The 15,731-nt window shown below is 41.3% G+C and overlaps 1 protein-coding gene and 1 pseudogene across 4 annotated transcripts in view; one reads left to right on the top strand and one right to left on the bottom strand.

Moving 5' to 3' along the window:
• MAPK14 (mitogen-activated protein kinase 14) overlaps positions 1–15,731 on the bottom strand; it is an 83,309-nt gene that overhangs the window by 12,348 nt on the left and 55,230 nt on the right. For 3 of the 4 annotated variants that reach the window (XM_050787780.1, XM_050787783.1, XM_050787782.1), the window contains exon 9: positions 2,369–2,448. The exons of the other annotated variant lie outside the window; for it this stretch is intronic. In XM_050787780.1, coding sequence (XP_050643737.1) covers positions 2,369–2,448 — 80 coding nt within the window. The remainder of the gene's footprint in view (positions 1–2,368; positions 2,449–15,731) is intronic. 4 annotated transcript variants of the gene reach the window in all.
• Positions 3,215–6,700, top strand: LOC126952224 (ADP-sugar pyrophosphatase-like; annotated as a pseudogene).

Here is a 15,731-nt window from a genome sequence, read left to right as displayed (position 1 = left end):
CAGTCTCCCAAAGTGCTGTGAGGACAAATGTGAGCCACTGTGCCCAGTCTGCTTTTGCTTTCTTAATATGATTTTCTTGTTCTTTCACTGATTATTACAAAAACTGGGACATTAACCAAATGAATTCTCTTTCCTTGGCCTCCATCACAACCCATTTATACCTTTTCCTATGGCTCATCCTAATAGGTTCTCAATCCATTACTGCATTCTCTTACTCAGCATTCAATTTCTTCATAATTATTGGCATCGCTACTTCACTACTTTTCAGGAGAATGAAAATAGCTGTTGGCTTTCTATTTTCTGCATTCCTTCACTAATGTCTTTTTTCTTTAATTTTTAAAATTTTAAAAATCTCTGAACAATTTTACTCACCTGGCCTTATTTATCCATTATGTTACCATAAGATAAACAGGTACTTGGGCCGTGTCGTGAACACGAAATTAATCTTGTCTACCCCTTAGGATGTTTAAACTACTTTTATCCACTTGCCCCAATTATGTAGGAAAAAACAAAAAAAACTTTCTTATTCTTACACTCAATATAATATTATTTGAGTCAAGTTCTGTATTCTGGTACTCAATTTCAGTAGAGCTGTTGAAATATATAATGTGCCTCATTTCACAGAGGGACCTCCACTATTAGGCTGTGCACCTAGTGTTTCTTTCTTAAAAATAAGTGATGGATTAATGAGAGATAAATACTATTGACTATTTTACCTAGACTTTGGTTTGAATTCCTTGCGACTAATAGCACATATCTATAGGGCAGATGGCTGGGATGGAAGAGAAGACTAAGAAAGGGCTGCTAAGAGTCACTCTCAGGAAAGAAATGAATTTGCTTGGTCTCATTAGCACTATTTATTAATTGAGCTCCTTCCCAGCCCTCCCTCTGCCCTTAGGGCCTCTTACTGTAAGACAGTGTTTCTAAGAAAAAACATAAAAAAAAAAAAGTACTGCCCTTTCTAAGCATCATCTGATATCTTTGATTCACTCTAATCCAGCTTCTATATATCATAAAGGGGGAAAAAATACCTCTTTAGGTTGACATTGTGGTAACACTGACAACGACTTCCAAAATAGTATGTAATCACATGCGATTATAGTTTGGATCATGTTATCCAGCATCTGGGATCTATACTCAGCTCTGCCACGTGACTCAGTGCATGACGTGGAAAAGTCACTGCCTTTCTGGGCCTTTGCTTCTTTATCTTAAATAAGTAAATGAAACAAAATTCAGAGTGGAGGTTCAGAAATACACTGGGCTTTGGCATCCTTTCAAGAAATGTACCGGATACATACCAGATGACGGTATTCTTTATTTTGTCAGGAAGGTGAATGAACAGTTCCAACTCACCTACTTATGCCTGCCTCAAGCTACCCAGCAGTCTTCCCAACTAGGCAAAGGGCCCCGTTAGTCATAAATGTTGGGAGGAGAATCCAGGAAGGCATAACTGGAGCTTGGCTCCGTAGCTCATTTTTTCTTTTGTTCAACTGCCTGGCAGCAGATTGAGGGAAAAAGGAAAAAAAACTGGGCTTTCATGGCTTCTCTCATGCCTCTGGCCCAAGAAAATGACCAAGAGCAGGAAATCAAGCAAAAGTAAGCCAGAGTCACATTCCCATGGCTTCTGTCTAAGTCCCTGCTTAGAAGCAAGAAAGCACTAGCTCCAAACTCTGTCTCGGGTTATTTAACTTATAATTACAAGGCAATAGGAGGAAAATTTATAACCACATTCCTGTGGATCTGAGATATCAAGAGTGGAGTTGTTTCTTCTGAGTGGGGTCTAGGGGCTGGGTAGAAAGGTCCCTCTGTTGGGAACGAACATTTTACGTAGGATATGTGAGTATCTATTCTAAAACAATAAAAAATAACTTATGGGAAGGGGCAACAGTGTGCAGACAATGTACATTTTATTCTTTTAGTGATTAAGTTACACTAAATACATGGTGAAGTTCATGCGCTGAGAACAAACACTAGAAACAGTGAAAAGAGCTCTAGAGCATACGTGAAACTTCTGAGAAAGATGAAAGTCAGAGCTTGAGGACAGAGACACACATTTTGCATTAATCTCTTGGATTAATGAATTAGAATCTCAAATCTCATTGCTTTACTGGGATACTATTGCCTAATAGAGGCTCCCATGATCTTAGTGTGTACCCAGATAGAGAATAAAACACACTTGTGCATGCAAGCAGGCACACATGCGTGCACGCGCACACACACTCACACTATCTTATACCTCACTCATCCTGGAAGTCAGCACACAAAGGGTATGTGTGCTTACAAACACACCCAGGTCAAAGTACAGATTGGTAGAAGGCAAGTGGCAGAGGCTCCCAACAGGGCAGATAATTACAAAGCATCAACTCACAGACTCTGAGGAGATTTTCTTCAAAAGCTCAGCCCCTGGGGTTCCAACGAGTCTTAAAATGAGCTTCAACTGATCAATATCTAATGGTGGACCATAAAGGAAAATGTTGGGACGAAATAAAAATGAAAAACAAACAATGACAAACAAAACAAAAACAAACAAACAAAACACCCCGAGAACAAAAATGAAACACCCCAAACCTAGCCAACACGGTGAATCCCTCTAGGTCAAGGTTCCCGCAGGATGATCACTTCACGTAGGACATGCTCCTCCTGTACAAAGATTCAAAATGCTACCACACACGTATCCACTTTATATTCATTTTGTGCATCTGTCAACAGCACGTATCAGTAAAGTGAGGCAACGTTAGGTGGTTCTTAGCTGCCAAAGATAGCAGGTGAAAACACAAGAGCTTCACTCAGTTTACATTGCCCTCTTCATCTGCCATCACAGTGTCAGTAATCAGTCCAGGAAAGAGCACTGGTAATTAGAGGGCCACAGATAAGGAAAAAAGCAACAGAGCACAGGAGCTAGGGATGTACAAGTCTATTTATGAATATTCTCCTAAACATGACCTAAAGAGCTTATGATATGACAGTGGAAGGCCTGTGAGACCCCAAAACCTGACCACTGGAGCACACCCTCTGGGAAGCCTCGCCTCTCCCACTGGCTACAGTAGGCAGAGCACGATGAGGGAGAGTCGCCAGCAGAGGGCGCTCTCCCACTGCATGTTCCTTCAGGAGCGCCATGAGAACACAAACACAGGCAGTTTCAACCTTATAAAATGCAAATGAACAATGCTTAACAAATTCCACACATCCCAAAGGCTCTAAATAATAGGCCACAATGCTAAAACTTTTATCCTGGTAGCCAACACTTCAATGTATACTCAGAATGTATGTGCATGTGTTAACCAGAAGACAAAAATTTCCATTTGTTCTCATTGCTTTTAGTCTTACCTAAAAAGGAAGTTAAAAAGAGGGGGGAAAATATTATAAAATAGCTTTTAATATTTTATCTGAAAATGTGAATAGTTTATCCACGTTTATACTGACTGACATTCCACGGAGGGAGAAGGGGAGGATGACTGTCTTCTGACCCATCAGGTTTTTCACATGACTAAATCCTCTTGGCCTCAGGTCTCAGCTTCAACTTCACCTCCTCAGGGAGGTCTCCCCTCAACACTCTATATACATGATACCCCACTCCCCCCCAATTCCTTCTCAGCATCATGCTTGATAACATCATAGTGCTTATCACAGCCTAGAATTACTTTGTTTGCTTACTGTCTGCCCCCTGTACTGGTCTACAGCTCTGTGAGGACAGGAGCCACTCTGCCTCTTCACCATTTATCCTCAGCCTAACATCTGGTACGTGACGGGTAGTCAAAATATTTGAGGAAAAGGTAGAGCAGGATGAAAGAAATTTTTGCTTATGGTTATACATATAAAGGCAACATAGCAACACTTAAAAACAGCAGTCTCTATAAGCCACAGGTGCCTACGTTATAGGAATAACTTATGCAGTAATTTGACATCTTGTCTTTTACTTTCTTTTAGATATGAAATCAGCTTAAACAGAAGAAAATTCTAGGCTGAAGTCAGCAAACCCCAATCTCTTCCTGTTTTATATATAAAGTTTTATTAGAACACAGCCATGTCCATTCATTTATGTACAGTCTACAGGTGTTTCCAATTACAACAAGCACAGTTACCATACGGTTCCCAAGCCTAAAATATTAACGACCTGGCCCTTTCAGAAAAGGTGTGCCAAACCCCATCCTAAACCCAAACAACTTGTGTTCTTTAGCAAGCAAAACAAACTAGAAACAAGTCCACTCACGTAAGTTATTTCTAAATTAAGAATAACAGGGAATTCTGTCATCTGCAAATGGTAAAAATCAGTGTGTTATAAAGGTTAAGATTTAAATACTGGCTTCTCAGTTCAAGATGTTGACAAGACAAAAATTTTGAAGCATATGTTCATAGGACAGAGCAGGAGTGGGGGTGGGATGGATACTGTCTTGCTCTAAAATAATCAGATTAATTATATCACAATAGAAATCTGTAAAAAAAAAAAATTCTTGCTGCTCTAAAATGACTCAATTTACAAAAATTTAGTTCCCTCACATTAACACTCTTCAGGAATATATTTAACTGGGTAGCCACCACAAGATAAAGTAAATCATATATGGGAAAAATCTCAATGACTTCATATCTCAAACAGGTGGCTTTACAATATATGCATCAAAAGTAATCTCTAAAATGAAGCGTTTGATATTAGTATTCTTAAGAGACTTCTGACTACTTACAGTGAGAGTCAATTTTTATACTCTCTCTAAGGAAGACAAGCTCTCTGAGCTACGAATTTCTCAACTACCTGAACTTCACCCCAACCTACCTGAAGAATATGCAATTTCCACTAGTCACAGTGGCTCATTACGTCAATGAGCTGGGAAACCCTCTCTCTCCCACCTCTGCTGGCATGAAACAATACCAGGCCTGAAGAATCAAGCCCCAATTCCTCAGCCTCACATTCACAGCCGTCTGTGATTTGGCATCAAGCTTCTTTTCTGACTCTGGCTCAAACTACTATTCTTTAATGCACTCAGTGCTTCAACTCACACCAGATATTCCAGGCACTTCTAAGCTTCCAAGTACTTATTTATGTAACTCATAAACCAGAACACCTCCCCTCCTCCCATCCTTCCAAGCCTTTCCTATTCCTATTTACTCTTTGAAGTCCTATTCAAACAAGAACTCTGCCATGAAGTCTTGGATATATTGAGGTGGAACTAATTCTCTACTTTTTTTCCAAAAGCTTATCTATTATTCTAGTGTATTTATCACTCCATCTTATTTTATAATCAGGGACAAACAGTTGTTCAAGTAACTCTTGTAACTCTCTTTCCACTGAGTCTGATCATTCTGGTTTTAAGGACAGGTACCATCCTGTCCCCACACCTTCCACAGAGCAGCTTGATAAATACTGGTTGACTTGAAAAGATGAGCCATGGCACATCCTTTCAGCACCTCGGTAGGCACCGGTGTCTCCAGCCGTGGCACTGGCACCTGCTGACACTGCTGCCTCCAGTAGTTCTTTCATTCTCTTCCCTTTGTCACCCCTACACCTTGGAGGTAAACTTCTCTCCTGAGGGCTGTAAAGACTAGTTTGAAAAGGGACAGCCAAGAACCAACTGAATCTTCTCAGAATGGAAACACTGTATTATTTTGGAGGAGTTAATTTCAGAAGGAAAATGGGTCAAGCTTGAAAAAACAACGTAGGTGGCTCCTACTGGTAAAACTGGAACTTGGGACTCAGTGAAACGTACAACCAGGAAAGAACAGACTGGTGATGATGCAGCGATCATCCCTGTGCTGCAGAGAACGCTTCACTACGAGTGTATCATTCTGGTGAAACAGTCCTGACGACCAACAGGTGGCTACTGCATAGAGTTCCCTGCAGGTCTCATAGATTATGGTGAAATCCCAGGAGCAGCTGCTCTTCGGGAGCTTGAAGAAGAAACTGGCTACTAGGGGGACACTGCCGAAAGTTCTCCAGTGGTCTGTATGGACCCAAGTTTGTCAAACTGTACCACACACATTGTGACAGTAATCATTAACGGAGATGATATAGAAAATCTAAGGCCCAAGCCAACGCCAGGGGATGGAGAATTTGTGGAAGTCATTTCGTTACCCAAGAATGACCTGCTGCAGAGACTCGATGCTCTCATAGCTGAAGAACATCTTACAGTGGATGCCAGAGTCTATTCCTATGCTCTAGTGCTGAAACATGCAAATGTGAAGCCATTTGAAGTGCCCACCCTGAAATCTGAAGGCCAAAGACAACACTGGCCATTTTTGTAAACGAGACTACCAGGCCTTCTTCACAAAGACTTTGTATTCAACTTAGTTTAATGTAGATTTGAATTAGCTTTTTCGTAAAATAAAAGCAGCACAAAATGCAAAAAAAAAAAAAAGAAAAGAAAAGATGAGCCATATTACGCTTTTCAACTCAGTCCTACCCCACTGCCTTGCCCTCAAAACACAGAATGACCATACTCCATGGAAAAATACACAATGTAAAATAAAAATCTTAGTAGCTAAAAGCATTTGCATGAAGGAAGTTAAAACATGCAAACCTCAGAAGAAATCACCATGGGTTCTTCAAAAGTTGGCAAATCCACTGAAATACAGGCCAGTCTTCCAACAGTACCAGCTACTATAAGGCCATTATGATTTGTCCAGGCAGTTAAGACCAGAAGGAGCTTCACGTAGCCATATTAGCGGAGTAAAGCAAAACTTACCACATCATGATAATCAGTATTTCCACAGTGAGTCATCCTTTGTAACAGGTTTAGCCCTTTTTCTCTTAGGTAGAAAATATTTTTACTATTAGTTTAAAATGTGTTTTAACTGTAATGATCACAACGTCAAAATTTAAATCATAAATCTCCTGAATCCTTCTAAAACAAATGAAGAAAAGAACAACTTAAGCCTAAGATTACTCTTTAGATCAAGTCATCTTTAACAGAAGCAACAGTCAGAATGAACAGGTAAAGAAAAAAAACAAAAACAAAAACTAAGTATAACAGGATATTTCTAGGGAAAGTAAAAGAGGGGTATTTTAGTCAGTTCTAAGTGCTCCAGGCAACTCCTAAAAAACCTCCACAGACCACAAAGTTGAAGACGAATAAAAGGACCAGTTGCAGGACCTACCTGCCATGAGCAGCAATTTTCAACGAAATAAATCCACATAGGGGCAAAATGGAGCACTAACCTTTGGAAAAGTAGGAAACCTTCCTAGTGACAGACAGGATAGATGAGAGTAAGACTTAGCCTAGCTCCTTATCTTCCAGGTTGTCAAAATAGTCATTTTCACTGTAACACAAAGAAAATGTCTTAAGGTACCCTTGGTTTATGGACAAATCTGAGGATTCTACCTTTTTCTGAGAAAATGTATTCTCAAGTCAGAGAAGAAAGGGCAAATAATCTAATAAAATATTTTTCTTCTTCAGTGTTTACTAGGACACTTGCTTTTAGTGTCTAAAGTGAAACTGCTTTTTAAAAATGAGAGAACATCCAGGCTGGCCAACATGGCAAAACCCTGTCTCTACCAAAAATACAAAAATTAACAGGGCATGATGACGTGCGCCTGTAATCCCAGATACTCGGGAGGCTGAGGCAGGGAGAATCACTTGAACCCAGGAAGTGGAGGTTGCAGGGAGCCAAGATGAGGCCATTGCACTCCAGCCTGGGCGACAGAGCGAGACTCTGTCTCCAAAAAAAAAAACAAAAAAAAGAGAGAGACAGAGAATATTCGGCAGGGTGCAGTGGCCACACCTGTAATCCCAACACTTTGGCAGGCCAAGGTGGGCAAATCACTTGAAGTCTGGAGTTCTAGACCAGCCTGGCCAACATGATGAAACCCAATCTCTACTAAAAATACAAAAAATTAGCTGGGCGTGGTGGTGTGCGCCTGTAGTCCCAGGTTCTTGGGAGGTTGAGGCAGGAGAATTGTTTGAACCCAGGAGGTGGAGGTTACAGTGAGCTGAGATTGTGCCACTGCACTCCAGCTTGGGCGACAGAGCGAGACTCTGTCTCAAAAAACAAACAACAAAAAAAGAATATTTGAAACCAATGACTGAAAGTGATGGGCAGATGTGAGAGAAGGGTCTCCAGAAACTTTAGCTCTACTGCCAGTGTTTTAACCCACAAGCAGGACAGTATGAACAGAGGTGTTCATTATATTACTATTTGTCTACTAGTATGTCTGAAATATTTCAAAACATGTTTGCAAAAGAAATGGAAAAAAAAATAGAAGCAGCAAATTTAATACACTAAGAAAATTCCTATAGACCAGGGCAGCAACTGATGGCAAGTGGATTTTAACTCAGCTCCATTAACCCATAAGAGCACCATTTCTGTTAAAATTAAAGGTTTTACACATAAAGGAAATTCACTTGATTATGTAGAAAAGGAAAACAGCAGCAAGCCAAGGCTGTGATCTCTGGTAGAAAAACAGTATTTGATGAGTAACAGGGCTATGAAACTTTCTCTCTTCCTTAAGCTGCAGAGTGTTAAGTGTCGATAACAGAATTTTCTAAGTGGCTTATTCATTTCAAGATCTATGGTATTTGAAGTAAGTTAGTACTATACCCGAAGAGACATTCTGTATCCTCCCCCTCCTTTCTAGTACAAAGTTCTGTCAGCTGTGTCCACTTGAGATCCCTAGTCAACTAGGCTTTTAAGAAAGGGCTTCATTCTTTAAAAAATACTACTACTATTATTAGGCCAGATGGAAGGGGTTCTGCAAAGTCACAAACAAGAATTTCTAATCTGATAACACATAATTGGCTTTAAGACAAAAATGAGTATTTCTTATATGTTTTTTAAATTAAATTAAAATTCTGAGATACATGTGCAGCATGTGCCGGTTTGTTACATAGGTAAATATGTGGCATGGTAGTTTGCTCCACCTATCAATCCATCACCTAGGTGTTAAGCCCCACATGCATTAGCTATTTATCCTGATGTGCTCCCTCCACCTGCCCCCCACCCCACCCCACCCCACCCCACCAACAGGCCCCAGTGTGTGCTGTTCTCCTCCATGTGTCCATGTGTTCTCATTGTTCAGCTCCCACTTGTGAGAACATGCAGTGTTTGGCTTTTTGAGGAAAATGGCTTCAAGCTCCATCAGTGTCCCTGCAAAGGGCACAATCTCATTCCTTTTTATGGCTGTATAGTATTCCATGGTGTATATGTACCACATTTTTTTATCCAGTCCATCACTGGATAATGGGCATTTGGGTTGATTCCATGTCTTTGCTATTGTGAATACTGCTGCAGTCAACATACACAAGCATGTATCTTTGTAACAGAATGATTTATATTCCTTTGGGTATATACCCAGTAATGGGATTGTTGGGTCAAATGTTATTTCTGATTCTAGGTCTTTGAGGATTTCACCACAGTGTCTTCCACAATGGTTGAACTAATTTTCATTCCCACCAACAGTGTAAATGTTCCTATTTCTCCATAGTCTCACCAGCATCTGTTGTTTCTTGACTTTTTAATAATCACCATTCTGACTCGCATGAGATAGTATCTCATTGTGGTTTCCATTTGCATTTCTCTAATGGTCAGTGATGTTGAGCTTTTTTTCATGTTTGTTGGCTGCATAAATGTCTTCTTTTGAGAAATGTCTGTTCATGTCCTTTGCCAACTTTTTTTTTTTTTGAGACAGAGTCTTGCTCTGTCGCCCAGGCTGGAACGCAGTGGTGTGATCTCGGCTCACTGCAAACTCCGCCTCCCGGGTTCATGCCATGCCCCAGCCTCCTGAGTAGCTGGGACTACAGGCGTGCGCCACCATGCCTGGCGAAGTTTTTGCGTTTTTAGTAGAGATGGGGTTTCACTGTGTTAGCCAGGATGGTCTCGATCTCCTGATCTCGTGATCCCTGCCTTGGCCTCCCAAAGTGCTGGGATTACAGGCATGAGCCACCATGCCTGGCCCTTTGCCAACTTTTTAATGGGGTTTTTCTCTTGTAAATTTGTTTAAATTCCTTGTAGATTCTGGATATCAGACTTTTGTCAGATGGATAGATCACAAAAATTGTCTCCCATTCTGTAGGTTGTCAGTTCACTCATGACAGTTTCTTTTGCTGTGCAGAAGACCATTCGTCAGTTTTTGCTTTTGTTGCCATTGCTTTTGATGTTTTCATCATGAAATTTTTGCCTATGCCTATGTCCTTAATGATATTGCCTAGATTTTCTTCTAGGGTTTTTATAGTTTTGGGTTCTACATCTAAGTCTTTAATTCATCTTGAGTTAATTTTTGTATAAGGTGGATGGAAGGGGTCCAGTTTCAATTTTCTGCATATGGCTAGCCAGTTCTCCCAGCACCATTTATTAAATAGGGAATCCTTTCCCCATTGCTTGTTTTTGTCAGCTTTGTTGAAGATCAGATGGTTGTAGATGTGCAGTTTTATTTCTGAGATCTCTATTCTGTTCCATTGGTCTGTGTGTCTGTTTTTGTACTAGTACCATGCTGTCTTGGTTACTGTAGCCTTGTAGTATAGTTCAAAGTCGGGTAGTGTGATGCCTCCACATTTGTTCTTTTTGCTTAGGATTGTTTGGGCTACATGGGCTCTTTTTTGGTTCCATATGAATTTTAAAGTTTTTTTCTAATTCTGTGAAGAATGTCAATGGTAGTTTAATGGGAATAGCATTGAATCTATACATTACTTTGGGCAATATGGCCATTTTCATGACACTGATTCTTCCTATCCATGAGCATGGAATGTTGTTCCATTTGTTTGTGTCCTCTCTGATTTCCTTTAGCAGCGGTTTGTAGTTCTCCTTGAAGAGGTCCTTCACTTCCCTTGTTATTAATAGCTATAGTCCTGCGTATGTTGTTCTCTTTTAGCAGTTGTGAATGAGTTCATTCATGATTTGGTTCTCTGCTTGTCTATTGTTGGTGTATAGGAATAGTTGTGATTTTTGCACTTTGATTTTGCATCCTGAGACTTTGCTGAAGTTCCTTATCAGCTTAAGAAGCTTTTAGTCTGAGACAACAAGGTTTTCTAGATATAGGATCATGTCACCTGCAAACAGAGTTTGACTTCCTCTCTTCCCATTTGAACACTCTTTCTTTCTTTCTTTTGCCTGATTGCCCTGGCCAGAATTTCCAATACTATGTTGAATAGCAGTGGGGAAAGAGGGCATCCTTGTGCCAGTTTTGAAGGGGAATGCTTCCAGCTTTTGCCTATTCAGTAAGATACTGGCTGTGGGTTTGTCTTAAATGACTATTTTGAGGTATGTTCCATTAATACCTAGTTTATTGAGAGCTTTTAACATGAAGACATGCTGAATTTTATTAAAGGCCTTTTCTGCATCCATTGAGATAATCATGTGGTTTTTGTCTTTAGTTCTGTTTATGTGATGAATTATGGTTATTGATTTGCCTATGTTAAAACAGCCTTGCATCCCAGGGATGAAGCCAACTTGATCGTGGTGGATGGATAAGCTTTTGACGTGCTGCTGGATTCGGTTTGCCAGTATTTTACTGAGGATTTTTGCATCAATGTTCATCAGGGATATTGGCCTGAAGTTTTCTTTTTCTGCTGTATCTCTGGCAGGCTTTGGTACTGGGGTAACACTGGCCTCATAAAATGAGTCACAGGGAGTCCCTCCTTTTTGTATGTTTGGGATAGTTTCAAAAGAAATGTACCAGCTCTTCTTTGTACCTGTGGTGGAATTTGGCTGTAAATTTGTCTGGTCCTGGGCTTTTCTTCCTTGGTAGGCTATTTATTACTGCATCAATTTGAGAATTTGTTATTGGTACATTGAACATTTTCCTGGTTCGGTCTTGGGAGATCGTATGTGTCCAGGAATTTATCCATTTCTTCTAGATTTTCTAGTTTATTTGCATAGAGATGTTTATAGTATTCTCTGATGGTTGTTCGTATTTCTGTAGGGTCAGTGGTGATATCCCCTTTATCATCTTTATTGTGTCTATTTGATTCTTCCTTCTTTTCATTATTCTAGCTGGAAGTCTTATTTTATTTTAAAAAAAACAGCTCCTGGAGTCACTGATATTTTTGGAAGGGTTTTTTGTGTCTCTGTCTCCTTCAGTTCCCCTCTGATCTTGGTTATTTCTTATCCTCTGCTAGCTTTGGGTTTGTGTGCTCTTGGTTCTCTAGTTCTTTTAGCTGTGATGTTAGGGTATCAATTTGAGATCTTTTTAGCTTTCTGATGTGGGCATTTAGTGCTATAAACTTCCCTTTTTTAAATTATACTTTAAGTTCTAGGGTACATGTGCACAACGTGCAGGTTTGTTACATATGTATACATGTGCCATGTTAGTGTGCTGCACCCATTAACTCATCATTTACATTAGGCATATCTCCTAATGCTATCCTTTTTTTTTTGAGACGGAGTCTCGCTCTGCCACCCAGGCTGGAGTACAGTGACGGAATCTCAGCTCGCTGCAAGCTCTGCCTCCCAGGTTCAGGCCATTCTCCTGCCTCAGCCTCATGAGCAGCTGGGACTACAAGCGCCTGCCCCCACGCCCGGCTAATTTTGTTTTTGTATTTTTAGTAGAGACGGGGTTTCACCGTGTTAGCGAGGATAGTCTCAATCTCCTGACCTTGTGATCCGCCCGCCTCAGCCTCCCAAGGTGCTGGGATTACAGGCGTGAGCCATCGCGCCTAGCCCTGCTATCCCTCTTAACACTGCTTTAGCTATGTCCCAGAAATTCTGGTATGTTGTCTCTTTGTTCTCATTGGTTTCAAAGAACTTCTTGATTTCCGCTTTAATTTCATTATTTATCCAAGAGTCATTCAGGAGCAGATTGTCCAATTTCCATGTAATTGTGTGGTTTTGAGTGAGTTTCTTAATCTTTTTTTTTTTTTTTTTTTTTTTTGAGACGGAGTCTCGCTCTGTCACCCAGACTGGAATGCAGTGGCCGGATCTCAGCTCATTGCAAGCTCCGCCTCCCGGGTTTACGCCATTCTCCTGCCTCAGCCTCCCGGTTAGCTGGGACTACAGGCGCCCGCCACCACGCCTGGCTAGTTTTTTGTATTTTTTAGTAGAGACGGGGTTTCACCGTGTTAGCCAGGATGGTCTCGATCTCCTGACCTCGTGATCCGCCCGTCTCGGCCTCCCAAAGTGCTGGGATTACAGGCTTGAGCCACCGCGCCCAGCCTCTTAATCTTGAGTTATAATTTGATTGTGCTGTGGTCTGAGAGGCTGTTTGTTATATTTTCAGTTCTTCCACAGTTACTGAGGAGTGTTTTACTTCCAATTACGTGATCAATTTCAGCCTAAGTTCGATGTGCTGCCGAGAAGAATGCATATTCTGTTGTTTCTGGATGGAGAGTTCTGTAGATATCTATCAGGTCCAGAGTTCAAGTGGAGTTCAAGTCCTGAATATCCCTATTAATTTTCTGTCTTGATGATCTGTCTAATATTGACAGTGGGGTATTAAAGTCTCACACTCTTATTGTATGGGAGTCTAAGTCTCTTTGTAGATCTCTAACAACTTGGTTTATAAATCTGGGTGCTCCTGTATTGGGTGCATATATATTTAGGATAGTTAGCTTTTCTTATTGAATTGAACTCTTTACCACTATGTAATGCCCTTCTTTGTCTTTTTTGATATTTGCTGGTTCAAAGTCTGTTTTGTCAGAAAATAGGATTGCAACTCCCGCTTTTATCTGCTTTCCATTTGCTTGGTGAATTTTCCTCCATCCCTTTATTTTGAGCCTTTTGTATGTCTTTGCGTTAGATGGGTCTCTTGAATACAACAGCATACTGATGGGTCATGACTCGTTATCCAGCTTGCCATTCTGTTTTTTTAAATTGGGGCATTTAGTCCGTTTACATTTAATGTTAACATTTTTTATGTGTGAATTTGATCCTATCATCATGATGCTAGCAGGTTATTTTGCAGACTTGTTAAGGCAGTTGCTTCATAGTGTCACTGGTCAAAGAAACAGTGTGCTTTTGTAGTGGCCAGTACATTTTTCCTTTCCATATTTAGTGCTTCCTTCAGGAGCTCTTGCAAGGCAGGCCTGATGGTGATGAATTCCCTCAGCATTTGCTCATCTAAAAAGGATTTTATTTCTCCTTTGACTATGAAGCTTAGTTTGGCCAGATTATGAAATTCTGGGTTGGAAATTCTTTTCTTTAAGAATGTTGAATACTGGCCCCCAATCTCTTCTGGCTTGTAGGGTTTTTGCTGAGGTCCACTGTTAGTCTGATTGGCTTCTCTTTGTAGGTGACCTAGCCTTTCTCTCTGGCTGCCCTTAGTATTTTTTCCTCCATTTCAACCTTGGAGAATCTGATGATTATGTGTCTTGGGGTTGATCTTCTCATGGGGTAGCTTACTGGGGTTCTCTAGGGATTTCCTGATTTGAATGTTGGCTGGTCTTGCTAGGTTGGGGAAGTTCTCCTAGATGATATCCTGAAGTGTGTTTTCCAATTTGGTTCCATTCTCCCCAACTCTTTCAGGTACCCCTATTATTCGCAGGTTCAGTCTTTTTACATAATCCCATAGTTCTCAGAGGTTTTGTTCATTCCCTTACCTTTTTCTCTAATCTTGTCAGCAAGATAGTCTTCAAGCTCTGAAATTCTTTCCTCCACTTGGTCTATTTGGCTATTGATACTTGTGGTTGCATTATGAAGTTCTGATGTTGTGTTCTTCAGCTCCATCATTTATGTTCCTTTCTAAACTGGTTATTCTGGTTAACAGTTCCTGTAATGTTTTATCATGGTGCTTAGCTTCTTTGCATTGGGTTAGAACATGCTCTTTTAGCTCAGTGAAGTTCATTACTATCCACCTTCTGAAGAATGGAATTCTGTCAACTCATCCATCTCAGCCTCAGCCCACATCTGTGCCCTTGCCAGAGAGGTGTTGCAACCATTTGGAGGAAAAGAAGCACTCTGGTGTTTTGAGTTTCAGTGTTTTTTCATTGATTCTTTCTCATCTTCATGAGTTTATCTAGCTTTGATCGTTGAGGCTGCTAATCTTTAGAGGGGTTTTGGTGGGGACCTTTTTGTTGATGCTATTGTTGTTGCTTTCCATTTGTTTTGCTGATGCCAGTGGGCACACTCTTGTATAAGGTGTTTGGCGACCCCTGTTGGAGGGGTCTCATCCAGTCAAGAGGCACGGGCCCACTTAATCAAGCACTCTGGCTGCCCCTTGGTGGAGGGGGTGTGCTGCGCTGGGAGGAATCCCAGTCATCCAGATTGCCTGGATTCCTCAGAGCCAGAAAGGGGAAAGACTAAGTCTGCTGATCTGTGGAGACCATGGCTACCCCTCCCACCAGGGGCTCCATCCCAGGGAGATTAGAATTCTGTCTGTAAACCCCTGGCTGGAGTTGCTGAAATTCCTGCAGAGAGGCCCCACCCCGTGAAGGGGTATGAGTCAGGGTTCAGCCTAAAGAGTCAGTCTGGCCATGACCTGCCACCACCACTGTATGGTCTGCACTGTGGGAAATTCCTTCCGGGTCCCAATCGCCCAGTCTCTCCAGCACCAGCAGGTGAAAATGGCAAACTGGAGCTACAGTGATGACAGCAACCCCTCCCCCAAGGAACTCAGTAGTCTTATGTAGTCTCCAGTCAAGAGGCCACCAAGAATTTACACAGCTCTGTGCTTGGGACCCAAGGCCCTGGTGGTGTGTGCTCATGAGGGGGATCTCCTGATTCACAGGTTGCACAGATCCTTGGAAAAAGCATGATTTCCTGGGCAGGGTAGCACAATCACTCACCACCTCCCTTGGCTGGGGGTGGGAGTTCCCCCTGCCCTTTGCAGCTCCCAGGTGGGCTGTCGCTCCACCTGCTTTTCCTCACTCTCCATGGGT

This window comes from Macaca thibetana, chromosome 4 (assembly GCF_024542745.1).
Source record: "Macaca thibetana thibetana isolate TM-01 chromosome 4, ASM2454274v1, whole genome shotgun sequence".
In the NCBI taxonomy this organism is placed as follows: Eukaryota; Metazoa; Chordata; class Mammalia; order Primates; family Cercopithecidae; genus Macaca; species Macaca thibetana.
This window is presented reverse-complemented; position numbering and strand designations above follow the sequence as displayed.